The 25,000-nt window shown below is 45.5% G+C and overlaps 1 protein-coding gene across 2 annotated transcripts in view; it reads left to right on the top strand.

Moving 5' to 3' along the window:
• Positions 1 to 19,407, top strand: part of LOC134463768 (kinesin-like protein KIF21A) — a 53,628-nt gene extending 34,221 nt beyond the window's left edge. Inside the window, exons 16-34 of one of the 2 annotated variants that reach the window (XM_063217031.1) lie at positions 237 to 305; positions 733 to 899; positions 1,511 to 1,655; positions 3,679 to 3,873; positions 4,362 to 4,463; positions 5,377 to 5,542; positions 6,376 to 6,396; positions 8,642 to 8,699; positions 8,945 to 8,999; positions 9,941 to 10,116; positions 10,728 to 10,859; positions 11,601 to 11,633; positions 13,777 to 13,910; positions 14,698 to 14,872; positions 16,232 to 16,396; positions 16,885 to 17,002; positions 17,421 to 17,591; positions 18,704 to 18,903; positions 19,279 to 19,407. In XM_063217031.1, coding sequence (XP_063073101.1) covers positions 237 to 305; positions 733 to 899; positions 1,511 to 1,655; positions 3,679 to 3,873; positions 4,362 to 4,463; positions 5,377 to 5,542; positions 6,376 to 6,396; positions 8,642 to 8,699; positions 8,945 to 8,999; positions 9,941 to 10,116; positions 10,728 to 10,859; positions 11,601 to 11,633; positions 13,777 to 13,910; positions 14,698 to 14,872; positions 16,232 to 16,396; positions 16,885 to 17,002; positions 17,421 to 17,591; positions 18,704 to 18,903; positions 19,279 to 19,336 — 2,340 coding nt within the window. In that variant the 3' untranslated portion in view covers positions 19,337 to 19,407. The remainder of the gene's footprint in view (positions 1 to 236; positions 306 to 732; positions 900 to 1,510; positions 1,656 to 3,678; positions 3,874 to 4,361; positions 4,464 to 5,376; positions 5,543 to 6,375; positions 6,397 to 8,641; positions 8,700 to 8,944; positions 9,000 to 9,940; positions 10,117 to 10,727; positions 10,860 to 11,600; positions 11,634 to 13,776; positions 13,911 to 14,697; positions 14,873 to 16,231; positions 16,397 to 16,884; positions 17,003 to 17,420; positions 17,592 to 18,703; positions 18,904 to 19,278) is intronic. The other variant, XM_063217030.1, reaches the window with a different exon arrangement.
• Positions 19,408 to 25,000: the final 5,593 nt, after the last annotated feature.

Here is a 25,000-nt window from a genome sequence, read left to right as displayed (position 1 = left end):
TGCCCCTCATGTCAGACACTGGGTGTCTCCATGATATTAGGACATACTCCATAAAGGTCTCCATTATATTAGGACATACTCCATAAAGGTCTCCATTATATTAGGAGGACATACTTAAGTAACCATATCTCCTCTCTATTTCTTTCTCTCTCTCTCTCTCTCTCTCTCTCTCTCTCTCTCTCTCTCTCTCTCTCTCTCTCTCTCTCTCTCTCTCTCTCTCTCTCTCTCTCTCTCAGCATATGCTGAAACAGCTGGAGGCTCAGAAGAGACAGCAGGAGCTCATTCTGAAGAGGAGGACGGAGGAGGTGAGACCAGTGATGCGTTTCCACTCAGGGATAACAGCGTTTGAGGAAAAAGCCTCAGCCGGATTAGATGCCCAAGGCCAGTCTCCGGGGGTGTTTAAAGGAACAGTCCGCTCTCGTAGGAAATGTTTCCTGTCGATTTGAATGATCGAGTTTTACATTTCACCTTCTTAAGTTAAGGAAATGATGAATCCAGGCTCTACTATTTGGTCATTTCACGTGAAAATAGGCACCCAACCATCACAGATTTTAAGATAACTTAGTGTGCCTTTTTAAGTGGCAAGGTAGAAGCCCAGAACTGTACAGTATTTGCAAGAAATCTGCCACTAATATTAAGGGAGGAACAGAAGTTCTAATTTGATTTAATTGATGCACTGTATCCATAATGTGTGTGTTCTTACGTGTGTGTGCGTGCGTGTGCCTGCATTAGGTGACGGCGTTGAGGCGGCAGGTGAGGCCGGCCTCAGGTAGGGCGAGCCGGCGCGTGATCCAGCAAGAGTCCCAGCAGGACGGCGCCCCTCACCGCTCCACCCCAACACACATCCCCACCACCGCCCGGCCACACACACCCGGGGCCGGCCCCACTAACGGGACCAGGTACACACACACACGCACACGCACACACACTCACACCCCCCTAAGTTTCCCTGCTGTCAGCCTAGCCACAACAATTTTTGGGGGACTATTCTTCATTCACTATCCCGTTTGCAAATGAGAAAATGACATTAGAATTGAGCTTTTGCGAGATATTGAAATACAATTCTGTTGTCAGTGACGTCATCACAAGGCCACAAGGAGGCAAGTGAGCAAGGGAGGATGGGAGTCTGCATATTAGAATCCACAAACACACACAAACACACACACAAACACACACACACACACACACACACACACACACACACACACACACACACACACACACACACACACACACACACACACACACACACACACACGCACACATGCACACATGCACAAAGAGCTGGAGTCCAGTTACACCTGCTTGTTAAGTAATTGTTTAAACCTGATGGGCATTTCCCAACACTAATGAATCTGTTGTATATTGAACATTGAATTGGAGTTTAGTTTTCAATGACTATGAACAAAGCATAAAAAAGAAAGCAAAAGGGATATTAGCGCATGTGTGTTTAATCTTTATTCATATCGTGCGCTTGTGCGCGTCTGTGTCTGTGTGTTGCCACATACAGTAGGCGTTACCCTGTGCGAGGCAGTGTGTACTCCACCAAGACGGCGCGGGCCAAGTGGCAGTCACTGGAGAGGCGCATCATTGACATCATCATGCAGCGCATGACCATCTCCAACATGGAGACCGACATGAACCGCCTGCTCAAGGTACGTACTCACATTAATTTACACATACGCTCTCAGACATGTGAAATGATATTAATATACTGTATGTGATAGTAGCCTCTTAGTGAAGATGGGGTCGCCCGCTGGCCTATTCACTATTTGCTGAAACTACTCAACTACATCATAACAACATTACCGTAGGGCTGGGCGGTATACCGTTAAAAAAACGTGAAAAAAACGGTTTTCACCTACACAAGGTTCACTTTTTGATGAAAGAAGGGTTTTTTTAAAGTTTTTATTCCAAAAAAGTGATTAAAATAGAAATGGAGATTAATTAAAATTAATAATTTTTTTCTCATTTTTAAATTTAATTTCAGCCTTTTCTTCAGAAACATTGAGATGTAGGGGAAAATCGCCACTTATGAAAAAAATCGTGCAGAGAACCATGATATTAATTTTCATCAAGAAAACCTTAATTTTTTCCAGAACCGCCCAGCCCTACATTACAGAGAGCCTGAAGTAACAGATTAAGACATAGCCATTACAATTTTGGGGACAGTAAGGCTGTAACATAGGTTCTGCGCTAAGGGGTTAATTATAATAACTCCAATATAGAGAGACTGATATGAGCTGTTTTGTTATTGATCTGTCTCATACCTCATACTATACCTGTCTCATAGTCATTGTCGTTGTGACGTCACAGCAAAGGCAGGTCACACGGCGCAGCGAGAAGGTGTGGTGCAAGTGTGAGACGAGAGTTACAGAGGGGGCAGCCCAGCCTGATCTCCAAAAATTCCGTGCTCCTGGACACGGATGTTAAGGACAAGAAATCCGTGTCCAGGAGCACGGATTTTGCCAAAATTCCGTGCTCCTGGACACGGAATTGTTTTCCGTGCTCCTGGACACAGAATTGTTTTCCGTGATGGGCACACGGAAGTGCTTTCTATAGGCTATGACCACAGCACTGTGTTCACTCTATCATTAGAAAATACATACCAAATGCTAATCCTAAACAAAATAATGCTATAGCAATTTAAGTTTTGCCCTGACCAAAACATTCCCTAACCTTAACCTGTCATTAAAGACATATTTTTGAGAAATACCTTTTCCAGTTGGTTGCTAGGCTATCAAATTCATATACTGAATGAAAGAAAACTAGCTGTACCCAGACCAAAACAATCCCTAACCCTAACCTGTCAGTAAGGAATGTTTTTTTTGAGAAAAAATATTTGAAATTAGAAAAATCCTGAGAAAACACAAGACTGGAAACATAGAGCTGTGGGAGTATAGAGAGAGCACTTCTGTGTGTCCATCACGGAAAATAATTCCGTGTCCAGGAGCACGGAATTTTGGCAAAATCCGTGCTCCTGGACACAGATTTTGTGTCCTTAACATCCGTGTCCAGGAGCACGGAATTTTTGGAGATCATGTTGGGCAGACGGGGACGTGATTACTATTCTCCTCATAGGTCATTGTTATTGTGACATCCCAGCCAAGGGAGGAGCTATTAGTCTCAGGGACGTCACGAAAGATGTTCATTACATGGTTCCCATGCTCCGGATTGGTTATTGTCGCTGTAACATCACATTAAAGGGAGGAGTTGTAGTCTCAAGCCAGGCTCAAACTACACGACTTTATAATCATGGTTTGGCATTGGGTTGTACCGCACACATAAAGAGAATCGCCACTGCCAATCTTAACCCTGCTCGTAAACACAGAGGCAATGCACGACATTCCATTTCGAGTCGTAAATGTCAAACAGTGTTTGATATCTACAATTTGCGATGAGCGACTCTTTGAACCAGCAAAATTCTATCTTATAACGTCACACATTACATTACATTACATTACATTGCATTTGGCAGACGCTTTACGCACAACGAGGAAATCTTGCCCGACAATCGCTTGCGATGGTCCTGGGGGGTAACGTTCCACCGGTTGTCGTAAGGGGGGTTTTCAACCGAAAACACAGCCGATTGTCGTGTTGTTTGAGCCCAGCTTCAGGGATGCTCCTTCCATGATTATCCCTCTCCTGATTGGTCATTGTCGTTGTGACGTCACACAGCAAAGGGAGGAGCTTACGCGTCGCCGTGAGAAGGTGTGGCGCAAGCGCGAGAAGATGGCCACGGAGGGGGCGGACGGGGACCGCACACTGGGCTCGCTCAGCGAGGAGCAGGAGTCCCTCTCCGCCAACATAGACTACATCAACGACAGCATCGCCGAGTGCCAGGCCAACATCATGCAGATGGAGGAAGCCAAGGTGAGAGGGCGTGTGTGTGCGTGTGTGCGTGTGTGCGTGTGTGCGTGTGTGTGTGTGTGTGTGTGTGTGTGTGTGTGTGTGTGTGTGTGTGTGTGTGTGTGTGTGTGTGTGTGTGTGTGTGTGAGCGCCAACATGGACAACATCAATGACAGCATTACCGAGTGCCAGGCCAATATCATGTAGATTGAAGAAGCCAACGTCAAAGATCATTTCTATTAAAAATGTTAAGAATTTGTTTTTTCTACTTTAATTTAGTCTAATATAGAACATTATTATGTTATTAGGTACACTATGAGCACATTAGGAAAAAAATGATTTGTCATGTTCAGCTTACAAGCTTGTTCTTACATTTTAACACATTGAGGTACAGAGAATGGAACTACTATACAGTGTTGCATTGTTGTAAATGTACATGATGACGTCGTGCCAGAGTCGATGTGATGACTCTTAACGTGTCTGTCTGGTTCGTGTGGTGTTCTGTTGTGCAGGAGGAGGGTGATACTGTGGATGTGTCTGCAGTCATCAGCTCGTGCACGCTGTCTGAAGCACGCATGCTGCTGGACCACCTCCTGTCAATGGCCATCAATAAGGTACGCACGAACACACACACACAATCATATAGATTTAAAAAAATAAAAAAAAACATCCTCCTTTCAATGGCCATCAATAAAGGATACACACGCACACACTCAAGGTGATGGAGGGCTGTCTTAAAGCTGTGAGGAAGTCCAAAGCTTAGGGGATCCATACCTGTAGGTTGTGCATGGTCTAACAGCGTGTGAATTCAGCCACAATGTCTGTAAGCGGCTCAGAAGGAGTCCCAGATCAACATGACATGAATTAATTTGGTTAGGTTAGGTTAGATTTCTTTATTAGTCTCCATCAAGGAGAAATTTGTGTCGGAGACAGGGGGTTTGCAACACAATATAACACATAAGAGGACAACACCAACTAACAAAACAGACAAAAGTGAAATGTCAGGTACAGGCTCAGAAACATTGGATGTCCAATTAATTTACGGGAATCAATTGCTGTTACTCCACCTGACGTCTGAGCCCCAAAAAAAGTATTTTACTCTCATGCAGGTCAGTCATATTCATGGGTTTACCATTTGTAAGCAATCCCTGGCTGCGCACTGTTCAACCTCTGATTGTTGGAAACTGCTGTCTGTCAAAAAAATGAGCTCACGTGGTTGGCTGCTTAGCATCTTGCCCTTCCTCACAACACAAATATTTGTAAATGAAAAAAAACATGTATGATAGGTTCTAACAAGATGTCGATCATCTATCTATCCATCACCCCCTGCCGCGACGCTTTCAAAATTAGAAAGGGTGTGTTTGCATTTCTATTACATTGGTATCCCATTGTCATTATGCTGTTTGAAAATGACAACGACAACAATATTATTGTGTATCGCAATCATTTCTTGCCCAATTTATCGTCCAGCAAAATGCGTTATCGTGACAGCCCTACTAACAAGCTGTGTATTGTGCCGTCCCCCAGGGCCTGCTGGCTGCCCAGAAGGAGTCCCAGATCAAGGTGATGGAGGGCCGTCTGAAGCAGACGGAGATCACCAGCGCCACCCAGAACCAGCTGCTCTTCCACATGCTCAAGGAGAAGGCCGAGCTCAACCCCGAGCTCGACGCCCTGCTGGGCAACGCCCTACAGGGTAAGCAGCCAATCACTGCGCTTTCCTTGATCCTGATCAACCAATCAGAACCAGCTGCTCTTATTCGTACATCCTCAAAGGAGATGGTCTAGCAGAAAGCTTGCAAAGGGTTAACAGGACCAGAGGTTTGTACCACCACCGGGCCAAAACAAGTGAGGCGCTCCATATGGCAGTGGTCTACAAACCAGTCAGAATTCTCCATGTTGAGATGGTTAATGGATCACCAGGCCAATAAATCAGTTTAACATCCTGTTAGGCAGCCCTACAGGGTAGGTATCCAGCCAGAATACTCCTTCATGCAAACAGGTCCACCAATCTGAGCTGTTGTAGTTCAAGAGTACTAACTCAACAACCAATCATGGCTCATCGAGCCCATCAATCAACCAATTACAATTTCATACTCTTCCAGCTAGTCACAGACATTCTTGCAGTCTGACAATATTTCAGTCTCCTCGCTAGTCAATACAACATACAGATCTTCTCCATCATGTCACAACAAAATTTGGTTCATTTCACGGACATCAATAGGTAACATTCAACATTTTTCACAGTAGAACATAGACATACAAAAGACACATAGCCTACACATACTTGCAAGTGCACACACACACACACACACACACACACACACACACACACACACACACACACACACACACACACACACACACACACACACACACACACACACTTACACAATCTCCCCACATGTGCCAAAATGTTAACATACACTATCCATCTGTCGATCAAAGCCAATCATTTCTTTTGATTTTTAAACATTTTTCTTTTGCTCTTTTCTTTCCTCTGTGTGATGACCCTGAATTCTAAAACAGAACTAGGTAACGTGCCGTCAGGTGAGTAGCGGAACCAACGCTGATTCTAGAACATTCTTCTTACCCCGCCAGCGTTCTCATTCCCTACTCTTGAGTGCATGCGTCTCCATGGTAACAGGGTCTCCACCAGTCCTGCCATGCCAACAGGTCCTGCTACCACCCTTCATGTCCTGTGTCTAGCCCTTACGGTGGTGATGCATGCCTGGGTCAATGTCAGAGATGGTTTTTTGGGGGCCTCAGATGTCAGGTGATATACGACCGCAGCTAATACCTATACATTAATTAGTTGTTGTTACCTAATGTACTGCAAGGGATATGCTTCTTAGACATTCCACCAAAAGTAAAACAATCATTTAATCCATACAATAGTGGCATTAGCTGTGGTTGCACCACCCTAACAAGTGATACTACTAAAACATCACTGACCCTGCATACAAATTGAGCCATACAAAGATCAGTGTCTCATTCATTCATATGGACAGAAGAGGAGCGATGCTAAAAAAGACAAAATGATCCATCTTTTGGAAAGACTTGAGCTTCGCTCAAGTGTCATGTATCATCGGCATCACACACCTCACACTGATCATTCTCTAATGAGCAGGTCTCACCTGTGTTCAGGTGTGATTGGGTGAGGAGACATGAGGGGGACATGTAGGACATGATGTGGTCCATGTTAGAGGACTGTGGAGACCATCAGCGTTAGACTAACCGCGGAGAGAGTAACACACTGCTAGCTACTGGTAGCACGAGTCACCTAACCTCCCCCCTTCCTTCACAGATGGGTCTTTCTGAAGGCCCTTAACTGCAGCAGTCACTCTTCTGCTCTTCTCTTTCTTTCTTTCTTCCTCCACAGATGAGGCACGACGTTTGCCCTGTCTTAGCAGTTCTCAAGCTGTCTTACCGTTGTTCTTCTACACTGGGGACACTATCTCATCTCTTGTGTGGATGTGACCCAGCATTTATCTTCCTCTATAGATGGCCACTGTCTCAGTCTTTATCTGGCTAGTTCTCAGGAAGTAGTGTAGTGGAGTTCTTTCTCAATAGACTGGATGGCCCTTGTCAGCCTAATCTCTACTGATATGCCTGTGGTCACAGTTTTGGTGATGCACACTGTTGTGCATCTGCAGATAGTGTAGGCAGAGCCGAACTAATGCACAGGCTAGATAAGGCTGCAGCCTAGGGGCCCCCACTTTCCAGGGGGGGGGCTGATTGGCCAAAAGTGGAAAAAAAAACTCACAGAATTGTGACAGGATGCGATACTGAAAGATTCATATGTCACATTGAGTACAGTTGGTAGAATAGTTATCCTGAATTCCTAGCTCATAAATGTCACTGTCTACGTAAAGGTGTCGTTATATTTGCCTTTTGGGGGGGCCCACAGCAACCTGTAGCCTAGGGGCCCTAGGCAATCTCAATCCGGCCCTGGGTGTAGATGAGAGATACTGGTCCTCAGCAGCAGCCATTTACAGCAGTTTAGACTAACAATAAAAGCCCATAAAAAACATTTTTGTGTTGGCAAATTTTAAAGAATGTGAAGAATACATTTACTTTAGCCACCTTTTCATACGTTACCAACAACAAAACAAAGGTATACAAGGTCTACTTGCACTACCATCTGCGGTATATATATTATATATGACATATCCTCAAAAACTGAACAGTGAGCAGTAGTAATGTTATGGTTCTTTGTCATATTCCTGTTCTTATGCTTCACATAAACACTAGCACCTTGCAAATGACCTCTCTAAAACCACTTCTTAACCAGCCACCTAAGTACTACCCTGAAGTGCCTTTTCTCTTGCTCTTGTGATGCCACTTCCTGTAGCCTTCTTTGCTCTTTTGATGTCATTTCCTGTGACCCTTCTGATCCTACTGACAATATGACCTTCCATTGACCTTCCATCTTCTTCTCTGGTTCTGTAGAATTCAGAGGCGCTGGCACGGGGATGTGTCCAGTAAAGCCAGAGCATGTCACACAGCAGTACTAGTCATTAGTCACACCCTCTCGCACTCTGGAGCCTCATCAAGAACATCAAGACTGACATATTTAAAAGTGTGTGTGTGTGTGAGTGAGAGTGAGAGTGAGAGTGAGAGTGAGAGTGAGAGTGAGAGTGAGAGTGAGAGTGAGAGTGAGAGTGAGAGTGAGAGTGAGAGTGAGAGAGAGAGAGAGAGAGAGAGAGAGAGAGAGAGAGAGAGAGAGAGAGAGAGAGAGAGAGAGAGGTGAATTATCCCGAGTTTGACCTGTATCTGTTCTCTGATTGGCCAGAAAATGGAGACGAGAGCAGCAGCGATGAGTCAGCCCAAAGCCCGGCCACCGAGGGCAGGTATGTATGACACACACACACACACACACACACACACACACACACACACACACACACACACACACACACACACACACACACACACACACACACACACACACACACACACACACACACACACACACACAGAGAGAGAGATAGAAGGCCATTTCTGCTTTGATCAAAGGCCCTGGAAATTCCTTTCCTGTATGTTTGCCTTTGTGTACTGTATCTATGTGTCTAACCCCTCCTGATCTGTTCTGCAGCTCTCTGGCCTCAGACTTAATGAAGCTTTGTGGAGAAGCCAGGCCCAGGAATAAGGTACTAGTGCTTACAGTATGTCTCCTTATGCATGTTTGTGAGTACAGTCCCAGGTACAAGTCTTTTTTCCACTGACAGTGTGGTTAATTTAAAGAATAGGTCATCCGAAGGTGTGGTTTTAGCAAAAGTCCTTGCACGTGATTGGGGCAACACTTGTTTGACAATTGTAATGATGCTACTGTATTGGTGCTACCGGTACTTTAACTATTCACAGAATCGAACAATTAAAATTACAGAATCAATGTCGATGATGAATCCATGTGAGTAGCCATTGTTGTTGAAACAACTGTAGCTCACAAAGCTGGGGTGCTGGGGTGCGTTTCTCGAAAGCATAGTTGTTAGCTAGTTAGCATCTTTGGTAGTTGTCCGTGGGAAATTGCATTGCAAACAACAAAGTAGCATAGTTAGCAGCTATGGCTTCGAGAAATGCACCCCTGAGCGGAAATACACAAGGGCCTGGCGAGAGTCAGGCTAGGGAGCCTGATACAAATGCCTTCATTGATAGGACAGTGTTACCACATTGCCACACCAAATGCGGCAAGAGCGATAACAGAGACAGACGTGATTGACTTTGTATAGAGGAACTGCTGACTTGGTGGACGAGGCGATCTGAGTAACAGTTTGTAGTTGAACTTGTGCGAATATGGTAATGAGCTATGATGTGGTTCGGCGACAGCCACCGCAGCCAATCGGAATGTTTGAATGCTTGAATTTTGCTTTTAGCAGTCATTCTCTTATCGTTTTTGTTGCTGGTGTTGTTTATGCTACGAGAACAGTCCGGCGACGTTTCGTAGCTTTTGTCTCTTTTGGTGTGTTCATGCCGTGACTGGAAAGTATTTGGAGATAGAGATGGTGAAGGATAAAGAAATTACCTCGACTAGGATTTTTTTGGTATGATGCCTTAGCACAGCCTTTCAATGACCTTCGACCTCTGTCTCCAGGCACGCCGGAGGACCACTACCCAAATGGAGTTGCTGTATGCCGACCCGAGCACCGATGCGGCCGCGGAGGACTTCACGCCCCCTGTGCTGCCGGTGGCCGACAGCCCAGAGGGAGGTCTCCTCCTGGGGGAGAGGGAGAGTGTCACCTCCCCTAACACACTCACACCCAGGAACATGTAGGTCCTACATGCGGTCAGGGTTTTTTTTGTGTGTGTATGCGCGCGTATGCGTGCATGTACAGTACGTGTTAGAGAGAGAAGTTTGTTAGTTGGTGTTGTACTTAAAGCACGAATTTACTTTTACTTATTACACCTCTGCAAACAAAGCAAGCACATCCAGAGGTATAAGTGCGTGAGTGTTTCTCAACATCAGCATATTTCCGAGTCTTGAACTGTGTGGGCTGGACTAATTATAAACTGGGCTACTTACTGTATAATGTAATGTAAAAACATACGCACGCAAATGAGACCGAGACTGAAGTGATATAAAAAAAAACAATCGAACATATACCAATTAATCACTGTAGAGAATGTCGGATTCGGCTAAAATCCATAAAACAGGATCAGATTTCCTTTTACCAGTCACTGGAGCTCAGCCTCAAATGGCTACACTCATGACTACAAGTGTCTGACCTTTTCAGGGCTTCAAGTCAGCCAAGTGCAGCAGCGGCCGCTGGAACATCGCTCATTAGCCATGAAGAGAGTCACCATGGCAACCAGTGAAGGAATGGCAACGGCTAATTAGAGTCCTGTGTTTCTTTTCCTTTTTTTTTCTCTCCGTGCCGCAGATCGGGAGCCAGGTCTCCCACGGCAGTGGAACGCCGGGCTCTGGAACGCTCGCCGTTGGCACGGCGACGGATGCTGGAGAGGGGGGGGCAGTCGTCATCGGTAGAGAAAGCCAAGCCGCCCGAGAGCCGAATGTAAGTGTGCAGATTGGTGCGTGCGTGCGTGTGCTGGAGATAGGAGGGCAGTTGCCATCTATGGAGAAAGACAAGCCACCTGAGATGAGTGCGTGAGTGTGTGCGTGCGCGCGTGCGTCTGTGCGTGCGTGCATGCGCGCGTGCGTCCGTGCGTGCGTGCGTGAAAAAGTAAGCCAAACTGTCTGAGAGAGCCAAACATAACATAAGCCTAATACAACTACCTGCCCAGACAGAGAATGTGTCTGTATGATCAAGAGTCATCAAGACCTGTACTGGAGAGAATGTGTGTTTGCCTAAGTGAAGGAGACAAAGAGAGAACGAACGAAAGCATTGTCTTAAAAACACCCTATTCTTCCAAGTCCCATTTGTTGAAAGGGCAACAGAAAGCTGCCTACTGGACCTGCCATGGCTCAAGCGGTAGGGCACTGCACTGCCACACCGGCGACCCGGGTTCAAGACGTGCCCGGGTCCTTTGCCGGCCCTTCCCCATCTCGCTCTCACCATTTATTTTCCTGAGAGAGAGAGAGAGAGAGAGAGAGAGAGAGAGAGAGAGAGAGAGAGAGAGAGAGAGAGAGAGAGAGAGAGAGGCAAGCAGTGTATTTTTTTCTGACCTACAGACGAGTCTGTGTGTCTGTGTGTCCTTCAGTTGTGTGTCTGTGTGTCCCCTCTCTTAAGGGGTCTTGGTGTATTACAACTGTCCTGATGTGTGAATCTGTACGTGTGTGTGTTTTGTTGTTGTAGGCTAGATGACTCGGCTGTTTTAGAGTCGCACAGGTATCACTTTATCTTTCACACTTTCCCCTGCCATCGCCGTTTCACTGCCCCTCTCCCCTCTCATTCACACTCTGACCACAGGCTGTCTCTCTCACTCACTCACACACTCACACTCACACTCACACTCTCTCTCTCTCACACACTCACTCACACTCTCTCTCTCTCTCTCTCTCTCACTCACTCACACTCTCTCTCTCTCTCTCTCTCTCTCTCTCTCTCTCTCACTCACTCACTCACTCACTCACTCACTCTCTTTTCTTCCTTTTCTATTCCTTCTCTCTTCTCTTCCCTTTTCCTCTCCGTTTTGCTCTCTGCTCCTTTCTCCTCTCCTTACCCCCTCTGCCCCTCTTTTCCTCCTCCTATGTTCCTTTCAGTCTCTTGTTTTTGCCCTGCTGTGTGCCCTTTGTGTTTGTCTTCCTCCTCGTCTGCTATTCTCTGTTTCTCATCATCCGTCCGTTTCTTTTCTCCTCCGCCTCATGTCTCTCTTCAGCCTGAGGCCTGAATGCAAAAATGGGTGCATGTCTTCATTCAACGATTTGCACAAGAAAACACACACACACACACACACACACACACACACACACACACACACACACACACACACACACACACACACACACACACACACACACACACACACACACACACACACACACACACACACACACACACACACAAATATACACTCACACGTGCACAAACACAGTCAAGCTGAAATGCATGTCATAGTTTCACTACTTGTACACACACACACACACACACACACACACACACACACACACACACACACACACACACACACACACACACACACACACACACACACACGTTTGTGACACAATCGAGCATCTCATCTGAAGCACATGCTAAAAATACTTGCATAATAATTTGCTTGCCTGGCTAGTTGAATGAAATAACAAACACATAGTATAGTGTATATAAGCCTACAATAAGCATATTTTATGGTGCACTGCTTTACAAGCTGTGGTCCAAGCATGTAGTATTTTATTGCCATGCCGCTGCTTACATTGCCGGGGGATATTCCAGAAGCTGATCAAGTAAAAAACCTGGCTAGGTTAACCTACAGGAAGTAGTAACCCTTCTAATAGATAGCCCACAGATGTCATTTATTTAAGAATATGAGGCCTCCAGGCTCTTCTTTTACATGATTTATCTCTACTTCAAGGTTAACCTTGCCTGGTTTACTACTAAGTCTGGTTCTTCTAATATTCCTCAGGTGTCTTAATTGTGCACCATATGCTCATATGCTATTATGTTGTCATAACTGCCAATGAACAGTTGAAACTCAAGGGTTACATACCGCCATTCCGACATACCGCCGTATTTAGACCCTACCTTTGGGCATTTGGACCGTGACAAAATTAGACACTAAATTATACTCTAATTCTGTCATTGCGCTGTCACTCTCTCCACTTCCCCTCATGTAGTAACATTGTTGCAAATGTCAATTGAGTTAGAACGTTGTTCACGCACATTTACGTACTTGCAACAATGTTAAAATGACTCGAAGTGGCTCGGAATGACAATTAAATACTGTCGGAATGGCGGTATGTCGGAATGGCCGGTTGCCCCCATTCACCACTACTTCAAGGTCCAGTTTACTACTAAGTCTGGTTCTTCTAATATTCCTCAGGTGTCTTAATTGTGCACCATATGCTCATATGCTATTATGTTGTCATAACTGCCAATGAACAGTTGAAACTCAAGTGAATGTTAACATGCTAGTCATGCTCACTTCTGCGCAGGAGGTTGCGTATGCTATCCAGCTGTCTAGATCAAACTACTACCTCCAGTCCTTTCCTGGTGCTTGTGGCCTTATGACACAAGGCTCGATATCATCAATACTCAACGTTTTATTCAATATCTTCCAAAACTCAAAATTCAAAGGTCATTTTCTTATTTCAAATTGGGATGTGGAATGGGGGAAAGCCACCCAAAAGTTGTTCTGCCAAGGCTGGGAAACGTTGTTTTCTACATGGAGGTGGAGGGCGATACCAAGGCAAGGGGCAAAGAAACAGGAAAGGGCAGGAGGAGCTAGTTTGACGTCCAAGCCAAGAGACTGTTGGGGTTTGCATGTTTGATTGCAGAGTGCATCAACTGCAGTGTGTCCTACTGTCCACAGGGGGGTGATCAACCCGGTGCAGAGTAAGGAGGCTCGCGGGGCCAAGCTGCAGTGTGTGCATGTGGCGGAGGGCCACACCAAAGCACTGCTGTGTGTCGACTCCACTGATGACCTGCTATTCACTGGCTCCAAGGGTGAGAATGCACACACACACACACACACACACACACACACACACACACACACACACACACACACACACACACACACACACACACACACACACACACACACACACACTTTACTTGTTGGTGAAAGGGTAAATACCCAAGGTTGCGACCAAAAGTTTGGTTGGGAACATTATATTTAGTCCAATTTAAGACAAAATTAAAACATGTTTGGACCCCATTTAAAAGTCATTAAGGTATTGATTAGTCCCAAGCAAGAATTATTGCAATGAATCACTTAAAATCATTTTTAGTGTGTATACACACATGTAGAAGTTTGGGTTGGGGGTGCGAGACTTCTCTTCGGCACAGGTAAGTTGATGCGTTAAGAAAAAAGGTTAAGAACCATTGCTGTAAGCTGTACTCAATAGTGTGGGTTAATAAGCACACAAGCCATTTGGAATGAGCAGGGCCGCCGACAGCTTTTGCTGGCCCGAGGCCAAAGTCATCTGAAAGGGCCCCCTACCCACAATGTAATGGGGACCCGATTCTGGGCCCCCTATCTCCCTGGGCCCGGGGCAACATACCCCTTTGTCTCCCTTGTCTTGGGAATGAGGGTCCCAATGACCCTTGTTATGCCATTGCAAATCCCATGGATGTTACATGGTATATCAATATTCAGCGTATATGGAGATGCCACATATCTCTTTATTTTGACCTTGTGGCGGTAAAACTAACTGCTAACCTTTGACCTCTTCTTACTGCTAACATAACCTAACTAAATAACTGCTAACCTTTGACCTCTTCCTTCCAGACCGCACATGTAAGGTGTGGAACCTGGTGACGGGTCAGGAGATCATGTCGCTAGGAGACCACCCCAGCAGCGTGGTGTCTGTCAAGTACTCCTCCAGCCTGGTCTTCACCGTCTCCACGGCCTACATCAAGGTCTGGGACATACGCGACTCCGCCAAGTGCATACGCACTCTCACGTAAGTCAGAAACGCATGCACGCAAAGGTTGCCGGTTCTACTCCCGACCCGCCAGGTTGGTGGGGGGAGTAATTAACCATTGCTCTCCCCCATCCTCCTCCGTGACTGAGGTACCCTGAGCATGGTACCGTACCGCCGCACTGCTCCCTTGGGCCACCATTGGGGGCTTGCGCGCGCACACACACACACACACACACAAGTTTGGGACCTTAGTGCCAAAAGTGATAAGCCACAAAACAGCAGGCCGCAAGTAGGCCCAAGACTCTGATTGTGCAGATTCTAAACTTTATGATGATACCTTACTTATGGGAATCTGGTAATGTCTGATGTACTGTATTTACGGCCATTTGAATGTGTTCACTTCTACAAGTAAAAAAAAAGACAGAGAAATCAGCTCTGAAAGTTTCTGTTGCTCATAGAAAACACATGGCATTAGCACTTTTAAAGACTTTCAGATAAGCCAATACGTTTTCTAAAGCATTGAATAGCTTTGAGCTCAAGACCTAAACTTGCACATTCTACTAAAAAAAGAAAATGACAAAAAAAATGATAAATATATCTTTAATGGATATTGTCTCAGTGTTGCTCTCGGGTTTGAAATCCTGATACAAATGCATACACATGTCCCTGTGAGTCTGTGTGAAACAGCCTGTGCCTGCATGCATGTACACACACACACACACACACACACACACACACACACACACACACACACACACACACACACACACACACACACACACACACACACACACACACACACACACACACACACACACACACACACACACACACACACACACACACACACACACACAGTCAAAGTCAGACAGACACTGTGTGTTCTCAGTCTTTTGACTAAACCAGAGTCTTGACCATCTGTTAGTCCTCCCCAGGCATATTTTTTCTCTCTCTCTCTCTCTCTCTCTCTCTCTCTCTCTCTCTCTCTCTCTCTCTCTCTCTCTCTCTCTCTCTCTCTCTCTTCTCTCTCTCTCTCTCTCTCTCTCTCTCTCTCTCTCTCTCTCTCTCTCTCTCTCTCTCTGCGTGTTGTGTCTGGAATTAGCCTAAATCCAAGTCTGGGACATTCGTGACTTGGCCAAGTGAATATGCAACTCTGACAGAACATTCACACACACGCACACATGCGTGCGAGTGCGTGTGAGTGCGTGCGTTTGCCTGCAAGTTCACTCCTATCTGAATTATAATAATGCAAAAGCCCCACCAATATTGAAAAATGTAAAATATTAGAAGCAGCAGCATCGCATTACTTATACTCATCTGATAGATGTGCATGGACACAGTTTGTGGCCAGTCTGTTCGTTTACCTTTAATTTATGTTTATATTTGTGTTTGTGTCAGGTCGTCTGGACAGGTTACCCCCGGTGACAGCTGTGCTGCCCTCGGCAACCGAGGCGTCGCCATCCCACCAGGAGAGAACCAGATCAATCAGATTGGCCTCAACCCCACTGGATCATTCCTCTACGCCGCGGCAGGGAACTCAGTACGCATGTGGGACCTCAGGAGGTATGCAGACATGAACACACACACACACACACACACACACACACACACACACACACACACACACACACACACACACACACACACACGCACACGCACACACACACAGGAGGTACACACACACACACACACACACACACAGGAGGTACACACACACGCACATGCACAGACACACACACACACAATCACTCAGTATGAACATACATACACACACAATCATTCAGTAAGGGTATATATCGGCCACTCAATGTGTGTGTTTGTGTGTGTCTGTGTGTGTGTGTGTGTGTGTGTGTGTGTGTGTGTGTGTGTGTGTGTGTGTGTGTGTGTGTGTGTGTGTGTGTGTGTGTGTGTGTGTGTGTGTTTGTGTGTGTGTGTGTGTGTCTGTCTGTGTGTCTGTCTGTGTGTCTGTGTGTGTGTGTGTCTGTCTGTGTGTCTGTCTGTGTGTGTGTGTGTGTGTGTGTGTGTGTTTGTGTGTGTGTGTTCCCCTGCAGGTTCGTGTCCACTGGTAAACTGACCGGTCACCACGGTCCCGTCATGTGCCTGACGGTTGACCAGATGGCCAATGGCCAAGATGTGGTCCTCACCGGCTCCAAAGACCACAACATCAAGGTGAGTCAACAACAACATATATTGCAGTAAAGCCACACTCTCGTCTCAAATTTAATTCTTCTATTTTATTGTAGACAAGGCTCAGGCTGAAACGTCTGTCTGTCATACATTTGTCATAGATACATTTGTCATTTAGTTAAGAAAATGCGGACTCCAAACTCTCCTATATGATGGTTTACCACTACCTCAAGGTTAACTTGAGCTGCTTTTGTACTGAGACAGAATTGATGCTACATCTGAAGATGGTCTTTCAAGGAGAAGGAGGGCTCTTTGTTCACTGGCCTTATTGTTGTGGTACTGACATGTTCATATACAGTGTAAACACCCATCTGTTACCAAGGGTTAACCTGCTCATTAGACAGCTGACTGCTGTTTATGAACTAATATTGTTGTGGGTTGGTGTGTTTTTGCTTGTCAGATGTTTGACGTGCTTGAGGGCTCCCAGGGCGGTGTTCCGCCCACCCACAGCTTTGACCCCGCCCACCTGGACGGCATCGAGTCCTTATTGGTGCAGGGAGACGTGCTCTACAGTGGATCGCGAGACCACAGCATCAAGAAATGGGACCTGTCCCGTAAACACCTACTAGAGGTGAGATAATAATTACTATTAGTGTCTGTCCCAACATACGCCTGCTAAAGGTGAGACTACCCACCTTATTATCCATGGTTACAAGGCGGCGCCATTACCAGAGATTCTTTAAGTATAGAGATATGCCAACATAATAGGTTGCTATGGGCACCTAACATGACCAGGTTCCGGTCTGCCTAAAGGGGCGTGTCATAAAACTCCTAGCATTGAATAGAACAGTCCTTAGGTCTGCCTAGGTCTGCCTAAAGGGGGATTTACCCTCCTCCCCTTTGCAATAATAGAACGCGGAAACAATGGGCCAATGGAACCTCTCTCTCTCTACTCTCTCTGCTATTATTGTCTGTCCCAACAAACGCCTGCTAAAGGTGAGACTACCCACCTTATTATCCATGGTTACAAGGCAGCGCCATTACTATTTGGTTAGCAATTGCTAGTGCTAAATCCTGTGCTAGAAATGGATGGGGTGGCCCTACCGTGACCTAACGGTAAGACACTGGGTCACTACACTGGCGACCCGGGTTTCGATTCCGGCCCGGGTCATTTGCCGATCCTTCCCCATCTCTCTCTCCCCACCCATTTCCAGTCTCTCCTCCACTGTCCTGCTAAAAATAAAGGCATAAAAGCCCTTAAAAATATTTTAATTAAAAAAACAAGAAATGGATGGGGTTAGTGGGCCTGGTAATAAGGTGGATACTTCCTGGCCAACAAAACTTCTCATACAGTACATAGCACCACATTAAGTACTTGGTTGGTATTGGTCAGGTCACAGATTCTACACCCGTGGCAGGGTACCAGAGGTAATGCCTTCTACTAACACCTGTTACAAGTGAGGCCACAGATGCTACAGTACCTGACCCACAAAAAGCTGCTAGAGGTCAGACTACCAGACTAGAGTACATATCCTGAGTCAAGAGTAAAGATGGGACCTCTGTGGCCAACAGCTGCTATTGGCTGGCACACACACACACACACACACACACACACACACACACACACACACACACACACACACACACACACACACACACACACACACACACACACACACACACACACACACACACACACACAGAGTTTAAATCTCACCTGTTTCTTTTTGGGGTTTTTTTTAGCAAGTGCCTACTGCTCATGCTGATTGGCCATGTGCGTTGGCTCTGGTCCCTGGATCCTCCTCATTGGTCAGCGTGTGTAGGGCGGGGCTACTGAAGTTCTGGAGCTCTGAGACGTTGGCACCGCTTGGGGAACTGCGTGGCCACGACATGCCCATCAATGGCATATCAACTAACACAGACCACATCTTCACAGCCTCCGAGTAAGTAACACATGCGCATACACACGCACACACACACGCACACACACCGATGTCATGTCTGATGCAGTGGACACTAGGTCTCAGTATTCAGTATACACACACACATACACACACCACACACACACACACACACACACACACATCGATGTCATTTTTCATGCAGTGAACACAAGGTTCCAGTATTCAGTGCACTTTAACACAGAAATGTACTCGCATGAACATGTCAAAACAAAAAATCAAAAGTAAACTCTCACACACACACGCACACACACACACAAATAAATGTATAATGTACCACAATACCAAACTGTTGATTCATTTGTTCATATGTTTGGTTACTAACTATGACCTATTGTATGTGTGTGTTTGTAACAGAGACCGAACGGTGAAGATCTGGCAAGTGAAGGGCTCTCTGGAAGACGGAATACACTGACAATAGTCAAGACATATCCCTGGAGAAGGAAGTGTGTGTGTGTGTGTGTGTGTGTGTGTGTGTGTGTGTGTGTGTGTGTGTGTGTGTGTGTGTGTGTGTGTGTGTGTGTGTGTGTGTGTGTGTGTGTGTGCGTGCGTTTATGTGCGTGTGCAGGAAAGCACGGTCTCCATTTCCCCCATTGCTCTTAATGGGCTCTCTCTCTGCACTCGGCTGGTTGTCCTGCCGAATTCTGCTCCGTGCCTCTTCCCCACTGGACTATATTGTGTTGGTCCTGTCTCACTATTTATGTCAGGGGCACTGAAGGACCAAGTTGCTCTTCTCTTACTCAAAAAACTACTGATCTTGCTCTGGGGAATTAGTATTGCAAACTGACAGATCTCAGGCAACTCTGGACCCATCTCATTATCTCACCTCCTGTAGGTTACTCGCTGTGTGCTTGTGGCCATGTGCTTTGCTGAAGCCCCGCCTGTGTGGAGGAAAACAAAGTTCTCCCCGCTGTCACCCTAGGCGCAACAACTTTATGGGGGACTCTTCCCCATTCAACATCCTGCAAAATTCGAAAATGCAAATGAGAAAGTGACCTTTGAATTGTGCTTGCGCGCCTTGCCTCGCACCGTGAGGCCACAAGAACGGCAGGAGGTTAGATATTGAAATGGACCCCAATGTGCTGATTCTGTGCTGGAGTCACAGTCACACTTTTTGTTGACAAACTGCTGTTTCCTGTGTTTGTGATCCACTTTGCATTTGCTGCATAATGCAAAATAAGACACACAATGACAAAAATGGTAATGTCTTTTGAAGGCGGGGATTACAAGGGAGAGCGCCTTTCGGGTCCCTCCAATTCCGTCAACTTTCCTGTTTTTTGTTTTTTTGTGCTTCAAAACTGTGAAGACGCAGGATATTGTCTCTCAGCATCTCATCTCATCTCATATCTACTGGAAAGGCATTAACAAAGCTACTGCTGACATATGATGCACACAAGTGTTGCAGAGCATACTTTGCATGTACTGCACAAAAATCACAAACTTAAGATGTGGCCTCGTCATATCACACACAAGCACCTTGCCATATCTGTCTGTTAAAGAGGAATTCTGCTTTCGTCTTGATTACCCCTAGCAAAGTAAAGAAATAAACGTATGATGCTGAAAGATTTATTACTACCACGACCTCCACCCCAAAAAGGGTAGAAACAAAGCACTTTAAACTAAAGCCTCTCCAAGAACAACATGAAAAACTCTGCATGTTACTTTGTACTCCTATGAAAAAAAAACAGGCTTAAGCAATGCTTCATATCCGAGTATAGCGGGTAGGCTTACCCTACATCTCCATTACCATCGACCGTTAATGGTTGACAGAATGCAAATATGACGAAGGTAGGGGTGTAAATAATAATCGATAGGTATCGATGCATCAATCCTACGGCCGATGATCGAATTGAATCGTATCGGAGAGCATAATAGAAGTGGAAAAGTATTTGGGAAAAAAAAAATCAAATAGTATATCGTGGGGCATTCTTGAGTATTGAAAATATTGTATTTCTGTCTACACACAGTCTGATTGGTGAACGGATCCGGCACAACCGTCAAAGTTGACAATTCTGAACAGTGGCAACGGAGACGACGGTCCCCACACTACATTTTGCATTTAGGTTCATCTGATCCATCATCAGAGAAGGCCAGTCTGAAGGCCGATTTAGGCACAAACCAGGACCCCGTTACTCCAAAGCTTTGTTGTTAACCCGTTAGCAACTTAGCAGGTTGCCAATGGAAATTGCATTGCAGCCAAGTAAGTTGCTAACTTGGTTAAGTCACTTGTCCTGGGCCCAGGGACAGAGGGGGCCCAGAATTAGGTCCTGAGATTACATTGTATGTATTGTGTTTGAGGCCCTTTCAGATGAATTTGTGCCGGGTCTGGCAAAAAGCTGTCAGCACCGGCCCTGTACAGTACACAAGCACAGTAGTGCTTTATGCTACCTCTATGAATTGAAGTAACCAGGAGCATCCTATCCAACTGCACCTATTTAAAAAAAGTCAGACGTACACTACACTGAAGGAAATCCTTCCAAATAATCTATGAAGATTCTCATTCATCTCACTCATTCATTATTTCAGATTGTGAGCAACTTGATCTTCAACTAACAAAACTAAACGTTACCGCTTTAACTTAAGATATTTGAAAATAACACACATGCATACACAGCATGTAGACCCTGGGTCAGTACACAGCTCTCTACTACTCTTTAAAACACCTCTGGACATTCATGACAGAAGACAGAAGTGTACATATGTAGACACTGGCATCATCCCTCTCTACAGCAGAGATGGCATTTGGAATGATCTTTACTCTTTATGCAGGCGGGCATGGGCATCGGCCTTGTGGGGGACTTGTGTGGCCTTTAGTCTTTCTTTCTTTCTTTCTTTCTTTCTTTCTTTCTTTCTTTCTTTCTTTCTTTCTTTCTTTTGTCTTTCTCTTCCTCGTTGTCTTCTCTCTCTCTCTCTCTCTCTCTCTCGGTTCATATCCTTTGACATTAGTAAACTGATACTAATCAAATCAACTAAAATACAGAAAACAACTCGATGTGCAACAATATGCAAGCCGTAATGTGTGTGTCTGTGTGTGTGTGTGTGTGTGTGTGTGTGTGTGTGTGTGTGTGTGTGTGTGTGTGTGTGTGTGTGTGTGTGTGTGTGTGTGTGTGTGTGTGTGTGTGTGTGTGTGTGTGTTTGTTGCTGCGTGCTTTGTGTGTGTGGAGGACTTGTAAATGAGTGTGCTGTACTGTGTGTTGACCCTTTTGTCTCTGAACGGGATTGACCCGTTTGAAACTTTTCTATCTGATTTGGTCAAAAATCGCTGTAAATATATCTTGATGTTTGTTTTTTGTTTGTTTGTTTGTTTGTTTGTTTGTTTCTCTTGTACAGCTAAGGAAATTCCCGTAGGTTCTTTCAATGTCAGATGCAGGTTGAAAAAATAAAGAATCATCTGTCGAACGTTTTGTCGTGTGAAGAGTTTGTCCTCAACACAGGCCACAACACTGAATGTTGATGTTGGTATAGCCATTGAATAAAACATAGCTACATTTCTGATTACATCAGTCAGATTAGCTTCGAATTGCATATATTCATACATCAGCAGTCTCTTCAGAAATACCCATTAGTTTATTCAAGTAGTTTGCATGTAGTTTTCACAAATCCAAAAAGCAAATTGCATTACTAGGCCTAAGGCAGACAGTGAAGGCAGTGACCATTTATGGCCAATAGAGGGAGACAGATACTTGTAATAACTGTTTTGTGTCACCATCGGTGGCTGTATGATGAAGGCAACAGTGATATCCTCCCATGCAGGGGTGTAAATTAACACCCGACAACTGGCCAAAGGCTGGCCCCGTACGGGGGGGAGGGTGGCGCCGTGGCGTAGTGCACATATGGGCTCGCTTGCATGCCCACGGGCACCCAGGTTCGAATCCGGCCTGGGTCGTTTCTAGGGATGCACCGATACCACTTTTTTGAAAACCGATACAAGTACGACTACATTAATATGTGTGCTTGCCGATACCGATACCTTTTTACCACCAAAATACAATGAAAATAAATGCATGGCCTTGTTTTTTTCCATCTGTGATATTTTTATTGTCGATTTTCATGTAGATGTAAATGCTAGTAAATGTATGAGGTGGCACTTTTTTCCATGCTGCTTTCAAGTCCACAGAACGTGACAAGATTTTGCATTGTTTTGTATAATAGCAGTATCGTTCCTGGTATCGGCAAGTGCTTGACGAGTAGGAGTACGAGTATAATGAGCAGTATCGGGTGCCGATACCGATATCAGTATCGGTGCATCCCTAGTCATTTCCTAACCCTATTCCTTCTCTCTTTCCACATTCACCTCCTGTCACTCTTCATTGTCCTATCCGAAATAAAGGCCCCAAAAAATAAAATAACATAAAAATGCTGTCCCATGACTGAGTGTGTGTTTGGCTATTGGTTCATGCTCTTTATTTACTCCATCTGTATATTTGCCTCTGTAAAGTAGACATTTACTCTTTCAACCCATCATCATTCTTTCAGTCTAGTTACCTCCGTATACCATCCCCTCGTCACTCCTTCACTGTACCTCTCATGTTGTCTATTCATCCCTCTTTTTAAATCTACTCTTTCACTCTTTCAGCCTCTTTACCTCTCCATGCCACCAGGGCCGGTTTAAGATTGCTTTGGGCCCCTAGGCTACATGTAGGCCAGATGGGCCCCCCTGGAAGGCACATTTTGTGACAAATGTACATAGACAGGGTCATAATGTCTATCACATGTCTACCAACTGTAATCAACATGACACATGATTTTTCCAATATTGCATCTTGTCACAATTCTGCAACTTGCACTTTTACCAATTGGGGGCCCCCAGGCGGGTTGGGGGGCCCTAGGCTGCAGCCATATCTAGCCTGTGCATTAATCCGGCCCTGCATGCCACCTATTCTACACTCCATCATTCTACCTCTTGTATCAGATCTCTTATTCACTCCACTTACCACGTCATCATGTCTTCAAATGCCACGACTCACTGCTAGAAGTGCGCATCTGTAATTCAACAACAAACAACCTTCCGAAGAGACAAGGTCTCGGCAACAAGGCAGCGGGAAGATTTATAGATGTGTGTGTGTGTGTGTGTGTGTGTGTGTGTGTGTGTGTGTGTGTGTGTGTGTGTGTGTGTGTGTGTGTGTGTGTGTGTGTGTGGTGGGGGGGTGTATTTGTGACACTGTGTGTATTGACTTATAGGCCAATGTGTTTTTGTATGTGTGTGAAGGATGATGTGTGTATATTTGGAGAGAGAGAGAGAGAGAGAGAGTGTGTGTGTGTGTGTGTGTGTGTGTGTGTGTGTGTGTGTGTGTGTGCGTGCGTGCGTGCGTGCGTGCGTGCGTGCGTGCGTGCGTGCGTGCGTGCGTGCGTGCGTGCGTGCGTGCGTGCGTGCGTGCGTGCGTGCGTGCGTGTGTGTGTGTGATTTACTAAGGCTTTAGAGTGGTGTTAGAGGACTGTTGTGTTGAGCTGTAGAACTGTCCATAAAAGCCTCATGTTGAGGGTCTGACTGAAGAAGTCATTGATGTGCATCAATGAAGTATGGCAAAGGAATTCCGTGTGTGTGTGTGTGTGTGTGTGTGTGTGTGTGTGTGTGTGTGTGTGTGTGTGTGTGTGTGTGTGTGTGTGTGTGTGTGTGTGTGTGTGTGTGTGTGTGTGTGTGTGTGTGTGTGTGTGTGTGTGTGTGTGTGGTGCTACTTGATGTGAGGGTCTGTGTGTATGTATGTGAGTGTGCCTTTAGTGTAAATAAACCCAAAATAATTACTGAGTCACGTTCAATGTGAAGCCACTCGAGGTACACTGTCACACATGCTCACGTTCATATTCACATGCATATTCTCAAGGACAGACACTCATGCACCAGCAATAAAAACCTGGATCAAAATTTTCTTCCTTCTCTCTCTCTCTCTCTCTCTCTCTCTCTCTCTCTCTCTCTCTCTCTCTCTCTCTCTCTCTCTCTCTCATGGTTATCAAGTCAAGTGTGTGTGTGTGTGTGTGTGTGTGTGTGTGTGTGTGTGTGTGTGTGTGTGTGTGTGTGTGTGTGTGTGTGTGTGTGTGTGAGAGAGTATGCGTATTTAGAAAGACAGTGAGACGTAGAATA

This window comes from Engraulis encrasicolus, chromosome 15 (assembly GCF_034702125.1).
Source record: "Engraulis encrasicolus isolate BLACKSEA-1 chromosome 15, IST_EnEncr_1.0, whole genome shotgun sequence".
Taxonomy (NCBI): domain Eukaryota; kingdom Metazoa; phylum Chordata; class Actinopteri; order Clupeiformes; family Engraulidae; genus Engraulis; species Engraulis encrasicolus.
This window is presented reverse-complemented; position numbering and strand designations above follow the sequence as displayed.